The sequence below is a fragment of the Magallana gigas genome, chromosome 4, assembly GCF_963853765.1.
Source record: "Magallana gigas chromosome 4, xbMagGiga1.1, whole genome shotgun sequence".
In the NCBI taxonomy this organism is placed as follows: domain Eukaryota; kingdom Metazoa; phylum Mollusca; class Bivalvia; order Ostreida; family Ostreidae; genus Magallana; species Magallana gigas.
Window position 1 is genome coordinate 34,129,944 of NC_088856.1, and position 19,992 is coordinate 34,149,935.

Sequence of the window (19,992 nt, forward strand, 5' to 3'; positions counted from 1 at the left end):
AGACTCCTTAATCATACAATCTTTAAACTTGTATCATACATAGATGGTATATAGTCCAGTTCAACCTGACCAAAATTTTTGACCTTGACCTAAAAATTATATTTCAAGGTCAAATTAGAAAAAACTTCATTGTTAACTTCCTAAATATTCTTTGACAGAAGGACTTCAAACTTTACACAAAGAACAATTAGAATACACTGGGGCGTACAATTGATAAATATTTGACCTTGACCTTGTTTTACTCAAGGTCAACTTGAGAAAAAATAATTAAATTTTGTCTGGGTGATAACATAGATACCTTTTGACATTAAGACTTCAAACTTGGAACGTATGTAGATGGTATTAAGAAGATGTGCACGCCATCAAAATTTTTGACCTTGACTTATTATCTTCTTCAAGGTCAAGCGTTTTATAAAAAATATAGTCCGGACCATAACACAAGACTCCTTAATCATACAATCTTTTAACTTGTATTATACATAGATGGTATATAGTCCAGTTTAACCTTACCAAAATTTTTGACCTTGACCTAAAAATTATATTTCAAGGTCAAATTAGAAAAAACTTCATTGTTCACCTCCTAAATTTTCTTTGACAGAAGGACTTCAAACTTTACACAAAGATTAATTATAATACACTGAGGTGTACTATTGATTAATATTTGACCTTGACCTTGTTTTACTCAAGGTCAAATTAAAAAAAAAACTAGTGGGTTTTGTTTTTTTATACAAAAAAACACATGTCTCCCCTTCTCCCAAAGGATTGTAATATGGGGCAAATTTAATAAGTGAAAAAGAATGAAGTCAGCTATATGTTAGATATCATCCATATATGATACAGTTTAGAAAATGAATTAACTTGAGACACAAGATTGGTCAAGGTCAAAAATTATGGAGGCGTGCACTCCTTCTCAATACCATCTACCTATGTTCCAAGTTTAAAGCCTTAATGTCAAAAGCTATCAAAGTTACCACCCAGACAAAATTTAATTATTTTTTTTTTAATTTGACCTTGAGTAAAACAAGGTCAAGGTCAAATATTAATCAATAGTACACCTCAGTGTATTATAATTAATCTTTGTGTAAAGTTTGAAGTCCTTCTGTCAAAGAATATTTAGGAGGTGAACAATGAAGTTTTTTCTAATTTGACCTTGAAGTATAATTTTTAAGTCAAGGTCAAAAATTTTGGTAAGGTTGAACTGGACTATATACCATCTATGTATGATACAAGTTAAAAGATTGTATGATTAAGGAGTCTTGTGTTATGGTCCGGACTATATATTTTATAAAACGCTTGACCTTGAAGACGATAATAAGTCAAGGTCAAAAATTTTGATGGCGTGCACTTCTTCTTAATACCATCTACCTACGTTCCAAGTTTGAAGTCTTAATGTCAAAAGGTATCTAAGTTATCACCCAGACAAAATTTAATTATTTTTTCTCAAGTTGACCTTGAGTAAAACAAGGTCAAGGTCAAATATTTATCAATTGTACACCCCAGTGTATTATAATTGTTCTTTGTGTAAAGTTTGAAGTCCTTCTGTCAAAGAATATTTAGGAGGTGAACAATGAAGTTTTTTCTAATTTGACCTTGAAATATAATTTTAAAGTCAAGGTCAAAAATTTTGGTAAGGTTGAACTGGACTATATACCATCTATGTATGATACAAGTTAAAAGATTGCATGATTAAGGAGTCTTGTGTTATGGTCCGGACTATATTTTTTATAAAACGCTTGACCTTGAAGAAAATAATAAGTCAAGGTCAAAAATTTTGATGGCGTGCACTTCTTCTTAATACCATCTACCTACGTTCCAAGTTTGAAGTCTTAATGTCAAAAGGTGTCTAAGGTACCACCCAGACAAAATTTAATTATTTTTTCTCAAGTTGACCTTGAGTAAAACAAGGTCAAGGTCAAATATTTATCAATAGTACACCTCAGTGTATTATAATTGTTCTTTGTGTAAAGTTTGAAGTCCTTCTGTCAAAGAATATTTAGGAGGTGAACAATGAAGTTTTTTCTGATTTGACCTTGAAATAAAATGTTAAGGTCAAGGTCAAAAATCTTTGGTAAGGTTCAACTGGACTATATACCATCTATCTATGATACAAGTTAAAAGTTTGTATGTTTAAGGAATCTTGAGTTATAGTCCAAACTCTATTTTTTATAAAACGCTTGACCTTGAAAAAGGAAATAGGTCAAGGTCAAAAATTTTGGTGGCGTGCACTCCTTCTCAATACCATCTACCTATGTTCTAAGTTTGAAGTCTTAATGTCAAAGGGTATTTAAGTTACGGCTTGGACAAATTTGGATGAAGAAGAATAAGAAGAACTAGAGCAAAGCTCGTTGCAAAGCAACGAGTGGGTCTTCCGGTAATGTCGGAAGTAAAGCAGGAAGTTCCTGTAAGAAGCAGAGCTCTTGAATCAACAACAAGAGTAACTAAAACAAAAAGATGAAAAAATCGAATTATTCCTGGTACGAGTTAACAAAATCCGAATGATTTTAAGTATGAATTAACAAAAACCTTTCTGATTTCAAGAACGACTTGACAAAAAAAATCCGAATGTGTTCAAGCACGACTTAACAATTATTTTTGGTACGAATTAATTTTACTTTGAACATTACGCTATTTTTTAAACCAAGGACGCGGAATCAAAATTTCCGGAAAAATCAATATTTAAACCCCGATATCTCTGTAATGCTTTGTTTGATTTTCAAACGGATTTCAGATTTGAATTCACCATGGCAAGTTCTATAAGACTGTAGTATTGTCTTATTTTGTTCAAAAAAATGAAAATTTCCAAAAATTGGAACTGCTTCCGGTTTTGAGGAAAATTGATGAACAAAATTTTAAACCCCCCAGTACATTATAGAATTGACACATCTATCATCAGTAAAAAATTCAAAGCGATATCTTTAAAGTTAACGGAGATCTCTTCCGGACAAAATCACTTTTTTTAAATTAAAAAATGGCCGCCAAATTTGAACGGAAGTGACGTAAATGCTGAAACTTTAACATCTTTGAGGCACGGTAAGTTTACAAAAGCTCTGAAAATTTCATTGAAATCGGATGAAAACTTTTTGAGATATAAAGCCGAGAAGGAGTCAGAAAAAAAATAAAAAATAAAATAATAATAAAAAGAAACCGAAGAAAAACAAGAGGGTCTTCCGTTGGAAACGGAAGACCCTAATAAGAAGAAGAAGAATAAGAAAGTAGACAAAAACAATATGTCTCCCCTTTGAAAGGGGAGACATAATAATTAAATTTTGTCTGGGTGGTAACTTGGATAGCTTTTGACATTAAGGCTTCAAACTTGGAACATAGTTTGATGGTATTGAGAAGGAGTGCACGCCTCCATAATTTTTGACCTTGACCAATCTTGTGTCTCAAGTTAATTCATTTTCTAAACTGTATCATATATGGATGATATCTAACATATAGCTGACTTCATTCTTTTTCACTTATTAAATTTGCCCCATATTACAATCCTTTGGGAGAAGGGGAGACATGTGTTTTTTTGTATAAAAAAACAATACCCACTAGTTATATAAGTCTTATGTGAAAATACTTGTCTGGAGCATATAATTTTTCCTCATGACACCATCTTGCACATATTTCAGGTAAAGAGGGCTTCCCGGAACTACATTGTAGACAGTTTCTAAATCTTATTCAAATTTTAAGGTCAAAGTCCTCCAAATGTACTTAGTCTAATCTCAATGGTTTCCAGTTTAGGAAATTTTCGTAAGCTTAAACAACATGTGTATTAGAAAAGATAACATCTTTTTAGAATGTAATTGTTATATAATATATGTCTACAAAGATTGTGTTTGAAAATGCAGTCTTCATGAAAAAATATTGATATCAGTCTAAATGCAGTCTTCATGAAAACAAATTGATATCAGTCTACTAGTACAGGTTCCAATATATTTAATTTTAATAATTGAATTGATTTAGAGAGAAAATGATAGTAGCACATATTAATTAACCCTTTATGTCCGGTGATCCTACTTATTGGGTATAGAATAGTCGACATTCTCGTGTGGCAATCCAACATGTTGGTTTTAAGAAAGAAATCATCACTTTTTCACTTTAACCTCAAATATAATAAAAACGACCGAGTGTTTTTCTCGTGAAAAAAAAATTAGAAACAATAAATGATTTTTTATTAAGAATATAAAAAAAATTATAAGCGTTATTTTTTAAAGGATGAATAATTTAAAGTTGTCATCTAATTTTGGAAGTAGGGAAATTCCATGCCATTATTAATCTTGAAAAGGATAGGTCAATCTAAACTGTTGCAAAGAAAACAAATTCAATAACATATATATGCATGATAAAGAGAAAATATGATTTGAATATATTTACAAATTTTAAGTGTCTTTGTCTGTGATAGCACTACGTATCGATTTTGTACTATATAACCCATAACTTCATATGATGTATAATTGAGTTACCAGCGGGGTTTGCTTATTTATATTTAAATATTTAATCGTACAATGGCTTAAAATCATATGAATATAAGTAATAAGGAATCATTCTTTGAATATTAGGAGGTGATCATTTCAGTCAGGGCGTGATCGAATCTATCAAAGCCCTTTGGGCTTTATTGGATTTGATCACACCCTGACCAAAATTATCACATCATAATACCCCCCCCAAAAAATGATTTCTTATTCCTTAAATAAATGTAAAAATGTCCTGTCATGTTCTTAAACAACAGTACTGGGGCATAAGTTGCACGCAAAAGGTTAAATTAATTTATTTTTATTGATTATCGGTATACAAATTTTTTGAGGTGTAGATTTTTTTTTATCAACAGGTTTCAGTCTGTACAATAAAACAAAGTGGAAAGGTCTCTCATTGAGGATACAGCTTGCAAAAGAGGACTTTTTGAAAAGGTTTGAGCACTGTTTAGTTATAGAACACTTTCATTCCAAAGGATTGTTGAATTTTTATTACATCTCACTAGCCGCTCTCATCATTATCAAATCAGAGTTGAAGGTTATTATCAAATAAAACAAAGTAATTCCTTAGAGTTTCTTTCAGATTGATTAAGGAGCGTGAGAATGGTTTTGCTGTGAAACCAAAAATTAAAAAGCCCAAGGGAAAGCATCAGGAGCCACTGAAAAATCAGAAAATTCAGGATTTTGTAATGCAAGGGGCAGTGCCAGGAACCTTGATAGAGGGGGGAAAGGTAAAGTGATTCAGATATTACATGTTTATACTCAGAGGAGATTAGTTTTCTTCAGCAGTTGTTTACTATTGATTTTTTTTTTAAATTTTAATTAAATCCATTTACAAATGATCAGTTTTATTTTCATTTTCTTGTGATATCTGTAAATATTATCAAGCTCCTAACATACTTCACCTCTACAGTTAACTTAATCTTGAAAACAACATGGTAAATTGTCACTTGGCCAAATTAGATTAAATTTGTCTTAATATGTTTTAAAGAAATCTAATTTAATTTTCTTGTGTATTGAATGCTTGTACAGTACCCGCAACGTTATTTTTTACAATCCTATCCTATCGTATCGTGTATCAATCCTATCGTATCGTGCGTGTATACTGTTCTATCGTGTATCAATCCTATCGTATCGTGCGTGTATACTGTTCTATCGTGCGTTAATCCTATCCTATCGTGCGTTAATCCTATCAGGTTTATCGTTTAATTTTAACAATTCTTCCGTTTATCCTATCCTGTAAATCGTTTCGTGCCTTTTCATAAGCAAGTAAATTTATTACTAAGTTGCAACTCGTTCGGTGCGCCGTATACGAATATTTATCGAACAAGAATTGTAAAATCCTATCAAACATTCCGTCAGGATGCTAATTTTTTAATCTTTTTAGATCAAACTTAACCAATATTATATGTTAATCATATCTGTTAACATTAAAAATGAAAAACGAAGTTCTTAGAAACAAGGTAACATATTTACCTGTATATCGAATATATTAAATCGTACGCAGAGTGTATACCTGCGTAAACATTAATTTTTATGCAATATAATTTTGTTGCATCATATTTTACAGAAACAAAACTATTTATGATATAATTTATATTTAATTAAATCCGAGTTGTATTTTGAACCCGTTATTTTCCGTGTGATATTTGATTTCAGGCTGAAATGTTCTCGGAAATCAGCTTGGGTGTGTGGTAATGAAAACAATGTTAACAAATCGTACGAGGAATGTGTATCTGCGTAAATATTTATTTAACTTGTCTGTAATAATTCGTTTTTAATGCATCATTTTCTTATACAGAAAGAGATGTACTTATGATAGATTTTATATTTACTTTATACAAGAGCTGGATTTATATAATTAAACCCACTATTTTCCGAGTGATTTAATCTCGGGCTGAAATATTCGCGGCGATCGGCTAGGGTGTTCGGTAAGGAAAACAATTTTAACAATTGAATACAGAAAATTTATTGATCATTAAAGCTCATAATTTTAGTTGAAAAAAAATTAACTGGTAATTTTTATACATTCTATAAATGATGCAGCGATGATTAACAACTCGGCAATTGTTACTAAAAGAATTTCCACGTAAATCTTTATTTGTACGTGTTCTCTCTCAAATTCTGCCATTATCAGTTTGTTCGTAAATATCGTTTCAAGCGATCATACGTTTATCATGAACATCATTTATCCTTTCCTATCGTATATCAATCCTATCATATCGTGCGTGTATACTATTCTATCGTGCGTTAATGCTATCCTATCGTGCGTGAATCCTATCCTATCGTTTATCTTGTAAAAAATAACGTTGCGGGTACTGTAGCAATAAACTGCATGCATGTTGTATGCATTTTAAATGAAACTGTGAATAAAAAAAAAAATATTGCCATTAAAAACCTGCAGGTATCTATACTTAAATTTTACAATATTTTGCCCCTGGAGCTAGGATATAGAAGATTCCTCTGACTCTTGAATAACTTAAAGCCAATTCAAAACTCTTCTGGTTTCATTGTAATCTAAAGGAGTTTTGAGTAATCACCTTTGATACATAGGTACATACATTCCAAATCATAATACATGTATACCGTAATCCGGTGAATATAATACGCAGTAGTGTACAATACGCACCCCCCACTTTGGGCCTGAAAATGGTGAAAAAAAGCTTGTTGGGATGTATAATACGCATCAAAAAAATTGACCAAACGGTAATCCTGAGTATCAACAAAGCAGTTGTACTTTGTATGCATGCTTGAAACTTCATCGCGGGAATACGCTACCGTAAATAAGAAAAACACAATATTTTTTTAGATACGGATTTATTGTAACTAATACATAGCGGAAATATCTTTAATTCAAAATCAATGTTTTAAATAGACCTAGTATTAAATATTCTACCGTAAATAAAATCAACTACTTTTAACAAGCGTTATATAATTGTTTAGTCATTACAATCCCTGTGAAGTGAAAAACGGACGATGTACAGGTATGGAGATAACGGACCTAATTAAATTCTTAAATGACTCTGATCAAAGTGATCAATTAGAGGCCTGGAACATAATAAAATAAATGCACAAATAGTTGTGTTGTGTATAGTACACATAGCCCAAGGGGGGTGTCTGAGATACCCAAAGGTGTCAAGCGTTAGCGGTGGGGAGCACAACTCTTTCAATGGCTTCAATTAACGGATTAGGTTATAGAATTATTTATATTCATAATTATTTGCAATAAATTGATTAGCATTACATGAAAATTGTTAAAAATGAGCCAAATGATGTGTAAGCTGTTTTCAAAGATCGGTTACAAATAGCACGTGGCCATCCAAGTCCGCATTCTATTAATAACAGCTGTAATGGCAGCGTACACGGAGATAAAGAATAGGCAGTTCAAATTAATTTTTAAAGGCCATTTTGAAACAGTTTATTTATCAACAGACTTAAAGTGTACATTTTCTTTAATTACATGCTATAATAATGATTTCCTAAGGGTTAAATAATAATATATATGTGATAATGAAGGAATGTCACGATGTATAGCGGGGTATCGGTCCTGTCTGTGAACAGCATAGGTAATACGGCAGTATGATACCCCGTGCTTCAGCTAATGAAAAAATATGTCCAAATCTATAGGGATGTATAATACGCACCCCTTTCTCACGGTAAAAAATGCTGGTAAAAAAGTGCGTATTATATTCACCGGATTACGGTATATGTACATGTGTGTGTGTGTGTGTGTGTGTGTGTGTGTGTGTGTATGTATATATATATATATATATATATATATATATATATATATATATATATATATATGAGTTTAACTATGTAAACTGGTTTTTTTTGTAGGATTGGGTGGTTGGAAAATATGGTAGAGTGTTACCAATTGTTCACATTCCCAGCAAACATGGCAAGAAAGTATCCTTTTTAAAAGTAAAATTGCTTTCATCTTTGTGAGTTTTATTGTTTTATACGTATTTAATATCTATTTTAGTTCACCTGAACCAAAGGATCAAGCATGCTTTTCTTAACACCATTTGTTTGTTTAACAACCAAACTTGGCACAAAACATTTTTATGGGAAGAGAGTTCTAGATTGTTAAAATAAGTGTCAAAGATAACATTCATGAAACTGTGAAAATGGGGCATTTGTCTTAAAAATTCTCCTTCTCAAGAACCACTAGATTTTGAATTGTTGAAACAATGACCTCGGGCTGAAGAAGGGTTCAAAGTTCAGCATAGAAATATGTGGGAGAAAATTATTGAAACTCATTTCCTCAAGAAGTACAATGCAAAAGTTTATGATATTACTATGCAAGCATTCTCATATAGTGTACACTAGATTTCTTGATTAATTATTACTTCATGTCTAGTGGGCATACATCAACGGAAACATCTCGAAATGTTCAATAATCATATAATAATAATAATGGTTGACAGCCAATCAAATGAAATGATCTAATCAAGTTACAATCATTCATAGTTTTGTACTCTGGAATACATATTTCATCCTTAATACATACCAGATCATGACTGTGGACCCTTCAAAGTTTTGTCATAATTTAAAAAGGATGAAAGATGACAGGGAAGATAGCAGTAATATTGATGCTTTGACTTGGCATTTGAGAGAAGAAAATCCTGTGCATATTAAGAACAAAAAGCCTTACAAAAAAGATCCAGATTTTGCAAAAAAAAAATGTTCAATCATAAAAAGAAAGAAAGTGAAATCTTCTTCAAATGTATATAAAGATGATAATTGTGTAAATTTTGATTCGGATGAAGTGTCATCTGTTGGTGGATACACAAGTTCAGACGAAGATTCTGTTTCATCAGCTGATACAGATATCATCATTGCAAAGCAATCCCAAAGGAATCATCTGAGAAGCTGTGGTTTTCAGGAACCAAACTTGTCTTCAGATAACCAAGGACTTAATGTCTCACAGACTGTAGATTCAAACTCTGATTCTGGGGATAGCTCAACATCCACAGAATTACTTGCCTCCAAAAATGGCCCTAATTTGGATAATTATTCAATGCATTGGGAGGACAACAGCACTGATGATGAAACTAAAAGTGACTTTGAAAATACTTCACTCAAAGAAATGACAACAATAGGTAATGAGGAATTATCAGCATTTAGAAGTGAATCAAACAAAACAATATCGAACATTGCCCTACCTCCATTTAAAGGAACCTCTAGTTTATATGGATCTAGGGATAGTAAGGTGCAAGAAAGAAGTACAGAAGATAGAGCTTCCTTTGGGGACCTTCCTAGTACAACCACAGTCACTGTAGTGTCTAGTCAAACTGCTTCAAACAGGATGGAACCCAGCAGTTCTACAACAGAACTACACAAGCAGGGGGATACAGGTGACATTTGTGGTTTGATTTCAATGGGGAAAAGTTTAAAAGTGTTAAAGAATGACAGGGTAACAGATTCAATAGAAAAAGAGAGACAGAAAAGCAGAGAATCAGAGCTAAAGAGATTAGAGTCAATGATGGAAAGAAGTAAAGAAACAGAAAGGAAAAAGAAAGCCATTCATCAAGCCCTTGCATTGGTAAGTGGAAAATGAGAATGCTTTTCTTATTATGTATCGTCAGTTATAGTCTGTTATAGTCTGTCCCAAGTTTTTATGCAACTAACTTGGGCGATGTTTAATAAAAAAAACCCCACATACCTGTGAAAGAAGTACAATAATTATTGAAATTAAAGTAAGGGAAAAAGTCTAATGAATGGATACAGATTTGTTACGGAGATTTATTATTGGAAATGTTGACTTCTTTTCACTTTTGGGAAGTCACTCAGGGTACCTTGCACAATTTTTCACTGTTATCATCCAGCTATTCCATGACTGTTGCAATGCAATGTAGACTTTTTATTTAAAGCTGTATAAACCTGACAAGCTAGAGGAGACGTTTCAAAGAAGAAATATTGGGATTTTTTCATTCTATTGAATAAACATTGTATTGTCTAAACAGTTAGAATTGCCAACAATATGGTTATATCCCACATAGCCTAGTTAAAATGACCTTTGATGTCTGGAGGATGTACTATTGTCTTTAATGCATTCAGTAGATGAAACATAAAAATACAAAGTTTTGACCCCCCCCCCCCCTTTCAATTTTAGATTGATTTCACTTCAGATGCAGAAGTGTGTGGCTGTCAGTTTGAATGTAGCAATGCGTTAAGAATGATTTTACTCGCTATTCACCTCTTTGTTTCTATTTTACCAAACGGATTAAACCCTTAAATTTTTCTTAAGACCTGACAGTCATGTTCTGGTGTAAAAAGTCATCTATGTATTGTTTAAAAATAAACAGCAATGTTAAAAAGTTCACCTGGATATGAAGTTGCATGGTCATGTGATCAAATCCTGTGAAGCCTGAAGGGCTTCTCAATAGATTTGATCACATACTAACAAACTTAATATTCCAGTGAACTTTTTAACATTGCTGTTTATTACTTATATTTACGTTTGAGAAAGACAAATCGTTCAGAACTGTACAAATTACCAAGATTTTATATTTACAATAATCCAAGTGACAAGCAATAAGCATGATTGTGCTTTGATCATTGTGACGTCATGAAAAGTTCATACAGAATTTAACATTTTTGCTATTCTATAGGTTCATACACGCAAGCACATTTGCAAATGTAAATATTTATGTTTAACAAAAAGTTATAATCAAGAAGAACTTTTATTATACCTCTATAGTGGCCTGTAATACATTATTTTTCCAAGGCATGTGATAGGTTGTCAGTTGTTGTCATGTGAACCTGACCTTCTGAAATTTGAGCTACCAAGAATCTCCTGTGTGATCTATGTACATTTGTTATCATCCATAAATGGCTGTTTGTTGAAGCCAGAGAAAACATCAAAGATAACTGTAGCTCATCTGAACGAAAGTTACTTAACCTTTCAACTTCCTTTAAACAGTTTTCAAGTAATCAATATTTTAAAAAACCCATACGCATTGGATATCAATAATTATAGTTCCAGATTTATATAAATTACAATTAATTTACATTAATTTATCAAGTTATTGTACGAGTCATGTTTACTTTTACAATACATGTATAAATTTACACTAAGTCTTAGAAAGTAGATACATGTATAAAATTATTTATTTAATGTAAAGTTTTTATAATTTTATTTAAAGGTTTTATAAGCTCACACACCTGCTTTGTAGATATTTGTATTTACATAAAAATTTCTCTCTTTCAGGACAATGCTGGAGAAAAACCAAACAAAAAAATTATCTTTGATTCAGAGAGCAGTGATGTCAGTGAAGATCATGAAGAGGATGAAATTCAACTTGGACATAACAATTTTAATGTAAGATCAAATACTGGTTCAGTTCTTTAATAATGGTACTGTGGAAATATTTATATTCATGGAATTTATTGTATTTTTAATTATCTTTAATTAGATCACCTAATTCACTCAGGTGACACACAGCCATTGGTCTTTGTTTATAGTCATGCCTGGTGTGATGTGCATCTCCCATCAATAGAATGGTTAATAAATTTATATTTTTAACTTCTCCTAAACTACAGAACGAGTCTGTTCTAGATTTGTTGAGTAATTTTATATGAAAGGGTAGGGGAATATACCAGACGAGTAAATTGTGACCCTCACAATCTCCACATCCCAGGTAGCTAAGATTTTTAATAAATTTGTCAAAAGTAAAATTTAAACATCTTCTCTACTTCTGGGCATCTGGATTGGAAACAGAGTACATAACTTGTTTGAATAAAGAAGCTTCTATCAAAATTAAGAAATTAATTGTCCCTGGGTCAGGGGGTCTGTTTGCTGTAAGGACAGGCAGGGCTTTTTGTTCATTTAGTGAAAAAGCATTATTTTATTGATCAGAAGCTTTTTCTTTTTTAGAGGGTATCTTGCAGGCAATTCTAGTGCATGTTAAGAATGATAATGGAAGCTTCCACCAAAAATTGGGAAATTCATGCCCCTACAGTCAGAAATTCTGGTTTTAGGATGGGGCTTTCATTGTTATACTGTATAGTCATGTAAAAGTGAACTTTCATTATCTTCTCTGGGACTAAGCATCTGGTAGTCTAACTGGGTGTATCAAGGAAATTGTCAAATTTGTGACATTGGATTAGAAGTTTAGCTGATAAAAGATTCAGCCCACCCACCCCTTAAAAATGAATAAAAATAGTTTGTCTGGAATATAAGTTAGCAAATATTGTTAATGGTTTTCTATAGTCTTTACACACCTTAAAAAAGATTATTGTCTGGGGTTTTTGATGAAGCTCAATGTACACACTGTATATTCTCAAATTTCTTTATATTGTGCTAATAAATCAAAACTATTATTATCATTACATTGTTTTTTCTTCCTTACGATTGCACAACTTGATACATGTATTATAGATGTTGGTATTCACCTTCATTGAGTAAATTAATCTTAATCATCATGCTAAATAATTTGTTGCTAAAATGAAGAATATCCATTCTGTGAATCCATCACAGAGTTGTTCCCTACGCATGTCACAACTGAGACTCTTGAAGCTCTTGTCATTATTTTTTCTGTTAATATGTTTACCAGGAAGGACGACAAAAGAAACCAGCTCTGTTTGACTCTTCCTCAGAGAATGAAGATGATGAAGAAATAGATGAGGAGCGATTTAGAATTAGACCAGAATATGAAGGGAAAGCAGGCAAACAGGTTACACTCATTCATGTTTTAAAAGTGACTCTGAGGTTAATTATATTTTCTCTTTAATTGGTTACTTCATTTCTGGCCAATACTGGTGTCTTAAAGTTTGACTATATTACACAATTTGTTGCCTTAATTAATTTGATGAAATAGGCACACTTTAGCAGAGTAACAATCTTTTTTAGCTGATGAAACTGCAGGCCAGATTTCAGAATGATGAGAGATTTAGGATGGATGAAAAGTTCATTGATGAACCTGATTCATCAGAGGTGGACTCTGAAGAAGAGGAAAAACATGGTTATTTTACATTTCTAAATTGTTTACATGACATTTTACATTAAAATTTATTTCTTAATGTTTGTGGGGAAAAGATCTTTGTATAAAATTACCCAAGGAATATCAACTACTTTTAATTGAAAAGTTTTTTCATTACAATAGAATTATTGTATTCCAAGAGAAATAATCAACAATATTGCAGCTGCAATATTCTACGTTATTTTATGCAGGTAACAACAACCAAAAAGAAAGCAGTGATGAAAAATCACGAGCCTACAAGATATTGGGAGAAGTCCTAGGAACTACAACAGTAGCAAAAGTAGAGAGAAAAAAAGCAATGTTTAGGTAGTACTCAGAGAGATCTTTCTAGCTCACCTGAGCTGAAACCTGAAGTAACCCTACCTGATCACTATTTGTGTGGCATCTGGAATTTCTAAAGAGTTATCATTTATACTTGCAGAAATGCATCATGTGAAAAAAAAACCAGATTTTTTTTCAGACATACCCACTCACCAATAAGAGGGCCCCAATAGAAGTGCAAAGCCAATCAAATTTATTAAAGATGAAAATCTGCCACATTTTGAATTTTTACTATTATCTACCATTTGCAGGCAATTTGACTTCAAAGCTGAACACCCTCGTAAATAGGCACCATCACACACACCCTTTGATTTTGTTACACCAGATTGCACACCTGAAACTCTTAGCCGACGTGTAGTATTCCTTACATGGTCTTTGGATTTTATGCATTTAATTCTTATTTTATTTGAAACGTTATTCTGTTTGTAAATTATATTTTGACCAGTTTATTAGGGCCCCGCAAGGATTTGCGGGTGCCCTATAGTAATCACTCTGTCCGTCCGTCCTTCTGTCCGTCCGTCCGTCTGTCACTCTTCCGTCCACAAATTTCCTGTTTTTTTCTAATAACTTTTTTTATGGTTGCCCAATCAAGTTCAAATTTGGTATGGTAGTTCAGTAGGCAGAAATACATATTTTGATGCTAAGTTTGGTTCTCTATGTCTTCTGGTTTGGAGCTGGGGTGGTGGGGTAGATTCCTAACTATGCATAAGAAGAATGGGCAAAGAGAGATAACTGCTGAGAATGTTACCATTGTATACATGGAAGGCTGTGCAATATTTGTCCTTTGGGATTAATTAACCTTCCACAGGAAGAAAATCCTAAGCTTTATCTTTATCTGTCACATTGAGATTAATTACTGCACTGCCTGTGTCTGCAAATGAACTTTGTTTTGAAGTTAAGGTCAATTTTGAATGATGTGTAGTATTGTGTACATTCTTTGAAATATGGATTTGAAATATAATATTCATATTTTTTTTGGTTAAAATACCGTACACAATGATTTATGATAGTTTTATTGAATAGAGGCAAAGCCTAGGTATCATTGCATTGGTATCAATTCTTTGTTTTTTTAACAAATTTTATTTCATCCCATGTTAACCCACTTTATCCCGTGGATATGACTCATTGCATATTTTTTTGATATTCCACAGTTGTGACTTTACAATGGGATTTGCCTAGGCATAATGAAGTAAAAATAATGTAGAGTTTTATAAACAGTGTAAACATTGATTGCGGTGTATAAAATATGGGATAAATAGAATCTCATGATTTGTAGTATAATATGATTTTTATCCAACTTGTGTGTTTTATCCCCTCACTAAGGCTCAAGAAAAAAACACTTTAATTGTTGGATGAAAATCATATCCAACTACAAATCACGAGATCCTATATATTCCAGTTCTTTACATCTTCTGCCGGGCATTTATTTTTCATCATTGTTAATATAAAGAGGATGGAATTCAAAGTTTTTTTCACTTCTCTATATTAATTGTCATAGCGGGGCCCTTCCTGACTGGTCATTTTTTCTAGTTTGATGTTAGTATTCTATTGGCTTGAAAAAAGTGCATAAACTTGATAATTTCATCACAACCAAGTAACACGGTGAGGCAAGATGTACATCCACACATTTGAGACCTCTACAGTGAAATACTTAAAACTGTTCAGAGGTCTGCAGCTTATATATTGGTTGTAGGGATAATGGTGGTGAAAGAGAAATATGACGGACAATGCCTATTTACGAGCGGTTCTCAGCTTTAATTAATGTGTCCTTCAAAACTTTTCGAGATTCCAAAATTTTGCTTCTCAGACATAATTAAAAATTACCATTATGAAAAGAAAAAATGACTAAAAAATGATGAATTGTGGAATATATGTTGTTATTTTTGGTATAAGATTATCCATGTACCTGTATGAGCATTTCATTTTAGGGATGTGTCAGCCATTCATTTTGACCCAACAAAGGAGGACCACAAACAGTTTGAAATGGAACCCAATAAGAAAAAAGAGAAAGTAGTGAAAACAAACAAGTTGGTGAAATAAATGTGTTCATGTAATCAAATATCTGTATTAAAAATTTTGTATAATCTAAATTCAGTGCAATATTGTGATCAACAGATAGACCTGTTTATTTTTTAACATACATGTACTCTTTTATTGTTTCAGAGATATTATGGATTCTTCAGATGATGAAGAAACTCAGAATGCTGAAAAACAAAATGAAGAACTTCCTGAAGTGACCAAAGAAAGGTTCTATGAAGTGATGTCCGATTCCTTCAAAGACGCATTTTCAGACAAAGGACCAGACTTGGCAAGCAAATCATTCTCTCTTATGTCTACTTTTGAAGGAAAAGAGGATAGTGACACCAACGATCAAGACATGTTTGGTAAGTTTTTTTTTAAATGAATATCCTCCTGATACTATGTACTATTACATCATCTCAACACAAGATTTGTTGTCATTATTTTTCACGGAATATTTGCCCAGTCCTTTTGATGTGTGAACAATCAGATAAAGATTAGATCTGTAACAGAATTGCAAAAATTTAAAATCATAAGAGTAACCTTTCAAACATAAATACTGGTAATGTAAATCAACTTTTATTCGCATGGGAGAAATTTTCACGATGGTCACAGGAAGTTTGCAGGAGCCTCGTCGTGAATGTATCTCACCACATACCAGTCACAGCCAAACAGGTTTTCTCTGATAAGTTGTGAAATAATCATTTTTCCTTCAAATTTATATTTTTTTGTTGTAGATAGTAAAGAAGTGCCTGACAAAAAGAAACTTGAACAGACTCTATGGAACCCTGATGGTGCTGATAGGAATGATAGAATTATGTCTTCCGATCATGAAGATGGGTATGCATTAATTATTGTGTAATGTAAGTCCCCTACAAGTGAAACTGTTGGAGACAATAATTTTCATCACTGTTGTTCATCTTTCTGTCAGTCATAATACCACATGCAACGAAGTTGCGAGATGTATAATGTTTTTGTCTGATCTGTCTGTCAGTCAGTCAGCCAGTCCTGTTTTTTGTAAGTGCAACTCTTCTTAAACCGCTGAATGGAATTTAGTTAAACTTTGCAGGCTTGTAGGACTTGATGTGCATAATACAGAAAATCCTGATCCCATCATTTTTTTTTTTTGTAAATTAAGGCCTTTTTGAACTTAAAATTTTGGTTCCATGTTGCATATACTAATGAATATTTTATTAGCTCAACTCCCTCTAAATCACCACATGGAATTTAGTGAAATTTGTACTACTAGGTATTTAGGACACAATGTGTAGATGTGCATAATACCAGGAAATTTGGGTTCCATTATTTTTCTGCGAATTTAGTCCCTTTTGAACTTTGAATTTTTTAGTTGTTGAAGACAAAGGAATAGATGTGCATACTTGCAGGAAGTTTTTAGCTGATGATTTTTTTGCAAGTTATGCTCTTTATCAATTTATTTTGTGTATTTGATTCATTGATTCAACATTCTAGAGACAGATAAGGATAGTGATAGTCACCACAGATAGCAGCGGCTTATAAAAAAGAAAACACAGTTACTGTACATTTAATTCTATTTTACTTGCAGAGAATTATATAATCCAGTGAGATTATGCACCAGCAACCAAACTTTCTTCTTTTCTTCAGAAAATGACGAGAGAGTGAAAGGTCAGTATTTCAACAATGTTTTAGTTCACATGCTGAGTTTATATGTCACTACAAAATAATTCCATTTTATCAACCAAAAATCTGGTTTATATTGAAATGGTGAAAATGCTGAGTTGATCGTTGCCAAAATGGTACCCCTATTGTAAGGATAACCCCTTCTACAGTTTTCAAGATAGGAAGTTATTGTTTTGCAGATCTATTGTGAATATATAAGAGATATGCAGATTACTGTACTTGAATTTTGATTTTTGATAATTTATTGAAAAAAATACCAGCTCTTGAACATGGTCATTTTTTGCATAATATTGCATATAGGGTACCCCTATTGTACAGATAACTCTTCCTACTGTTTTCATGATAGGAAGTTGTTTTGCAGGTCAATTTACTTACACTCTTTTTGAATTGGTAGTAGTAAACTAAATTGATGAAGTGACCCTATAGGGCATTAATGTAAATGAAATTCAAAATCATCGATATGATTGTAGTGTTTTGGCAATTTTAAAGTTGTTTTGCATTATTATATTCTCTTTTTACATTTACATGTAAATAATGGAAATATGCGAATTATGATACTGTTTTGCGAGTTAATCCAAGTTAGCAAAATGCAAGAAACATATATAAGATTTTATTCACAAGGAAGCTTTGATGGCTATTTTCATATACCAGTACTTCAAAGAAAGGAGTTTTTGTCACTTTGTGGAGGTTTTTTCTACAACAAATGAAAAAAAAATATTATTGGATCAGAAATTTGTAAATGTATTACATTATATAATATATAGAGCCTGTTTGGGACAGTAACAGTTGAAATTGACACCTTCGAAAAAACCCACTGTGAATTGACTTGATGAGGAGGTTGACAGTGAATTTCGTGGGGTGTCAAGTTTAACTGTTGCCCTCCCAAACAGGCACTATTTATTTATTATACTGAATGGCTCAATTTTAAAGAAAACTTTACTGCTTTTATTATAGCCCCCGCAAACAAAGTTTGGGGGGGTATATAGGAATCACCTTGTCCGTCCGTCCGTCTGTCTTACCGTCTGTGCAATCGTGTCCGGTCCATATCTTTCTTATGGAGAAACATTGGAGGTTCTTACTTCACACAAATATTGCTTATGACCTAAGGGTGTGTCATGACCATGACCTAAGGTCATTCGGGCAAGGTCAAGGTCACTGGCAGAAAAAATGCAAAATTCGTGTCCGGTCCATATCTTTCTTATAAAGAAACATTGACATTGGAAGTTCTTACTTCACACAAAGATTGCTTATGACCTAAGGGTGTGTAATGACCTTTACCCAAGGTCATTCGTGCAAGGTCAAGGTCACCGGCAGAAAAAAATGCAAAATTCGTGTCCGGTCCATATCTTCCTTATGGAGAAGCATTGAATATTCTTACTTCACACAAATATTGCTTATGACCTAAGGGTGTGTCATGACCTTGACCCAAGGTCAATTGAGGAAGCTCAAGGTCATTGTTTTGAAAATGCTAAATTTTGTTTGTGTCATTTCTTGTATTAATGGAAAATTTAGAAGCTAAAATTTGACACAAAGCTTGCTCTTCTCAGGCCACATAAAATTATTTTTAGATTTTCATCCCCGTCTCTCTGAAAATGGCCTGCCCCGATGAAATTTTTATTTGGAAAAAAAAATGTGTGGAAAAAATCGGGCTCATTAATAATTCAAAATGTTTAAATATTAAATGGCTGCTTGACATGTGGATTTCGTTTGATTCGAGTTTGATTTGAGTCATGGTTGTTAAAGGAAGGATGCAAATGTCCTCATGCATTAACAGTTAACTTAAAATAAAATGGAATTATTAAAAGGATAGAAAATGGTTTGTTTACTCCTATTAGCATTAACAGTTTTAAAAAATAGAGCAGTTGTTATTTATAGAAAATGGTCAGTGAAATAAATTCATCCAATATTTTCTGTAATAGCAAAAATACACGCATTATGATATTTTTCTTAGCGGGGGGTATCAATTGTGAGCTTGCTCACAGTACCTCTAGTTCATATTATAATTATAGTAACAATTTGGCAGAAATGCATTCATGTGAACATTTCCTTTTGATAAATGGCTTGTCTAGATTCTATTGGACATGCAGATCTCTATACAAGTATTCACTGAAGATGCATCTGCTTTATCTTGGGACATCGCTATTTTAAGAGATGTTCTTACTGTTTATTAATTGCATTGGTTGAAAGAACAAGGATTGCTAGTTTTTTATCAAAGTTTTATATGTGTGCAATGTCACACTCACAATAAAATGCAAAAAGTTAAACAGTAATTAGATAACCTTTCTGGCAATCCACTAAAAATATGAGCAATTGATAAGTCATCATTTAATAACTATGGTTTTCATATACATCAGCTAATTAGATTTCATTTTTACAGAAGGAATAAGTGCTTTCTACAGAAAGGAAGACTTTGATGAAATCAGAAAAGAATGGCTCCAAAACAGACAAAGTTTAGTCAATGTAAGTTTGACTCTGTGTATATGTAACAATTGTTAATTATTTTTTATGCCTTAAAATGCATATTGCAACTGTTGTTCATCACC

At 32.4% G+C, this 19,992-nt stretch overlaps 1 protein-coding gene across 1 annotated transcript in view; it reads left to right on the forward strand.

Annotated features, from left to right (window-relative positions):
* Positions 1-19,992, forward strand: part of LOC105321151 (nucleolar protein 8) — a 42,266-nt gene that overhangs the window by 16,063 nt on the left and 6,211 nt on the right. Inside the window, exons 4-16 of the mRNA XM_034451178.2 lie at positions 4,820-4,898; positions 5,047-5,194; positions 8,304-8,372; positions 8,980-10,011; positions 11,680-11,790; positions 13,025-13,144; positions 13,321-13,432; positions 13,642-13,756; positions 15,700-15,798; positions 15,935-16,155; positions 16,528-16,630; positions 17,355-17,434; positions 19,827-19,909. Coding sequence (XP_034307069.2) covers positions 4,820-4,898; positions 5,047-5,194; positions 8,304-8,372; positions 8,980-10,011; positions 11,680-11,790; positions 13,025-13,144; positions 13,321-13,432; positions 13,642-13,756; positions 15,700-15,798; positions 15,935-16,155; positions 16,528-16,630; positions 17,355-17,434; positions 19,827-19,909 — 2,372 coding nt within the window. The remainder of the gene's footprint in view (positions 1-4,819; positions 4,899-5,046; positions 5,195-8,303; positions 8,373-8,979; positions 10,012-11,679; positions 11,791-13,024; positions 13,145-13,320; positions 13,433-13,641; positions 13,757-15,699; positions 15,799-15,934; positions 16,156-16,527; positions 16,631-17,354; positions 17,435-19,826; positions 19,910-19,992) is intronic.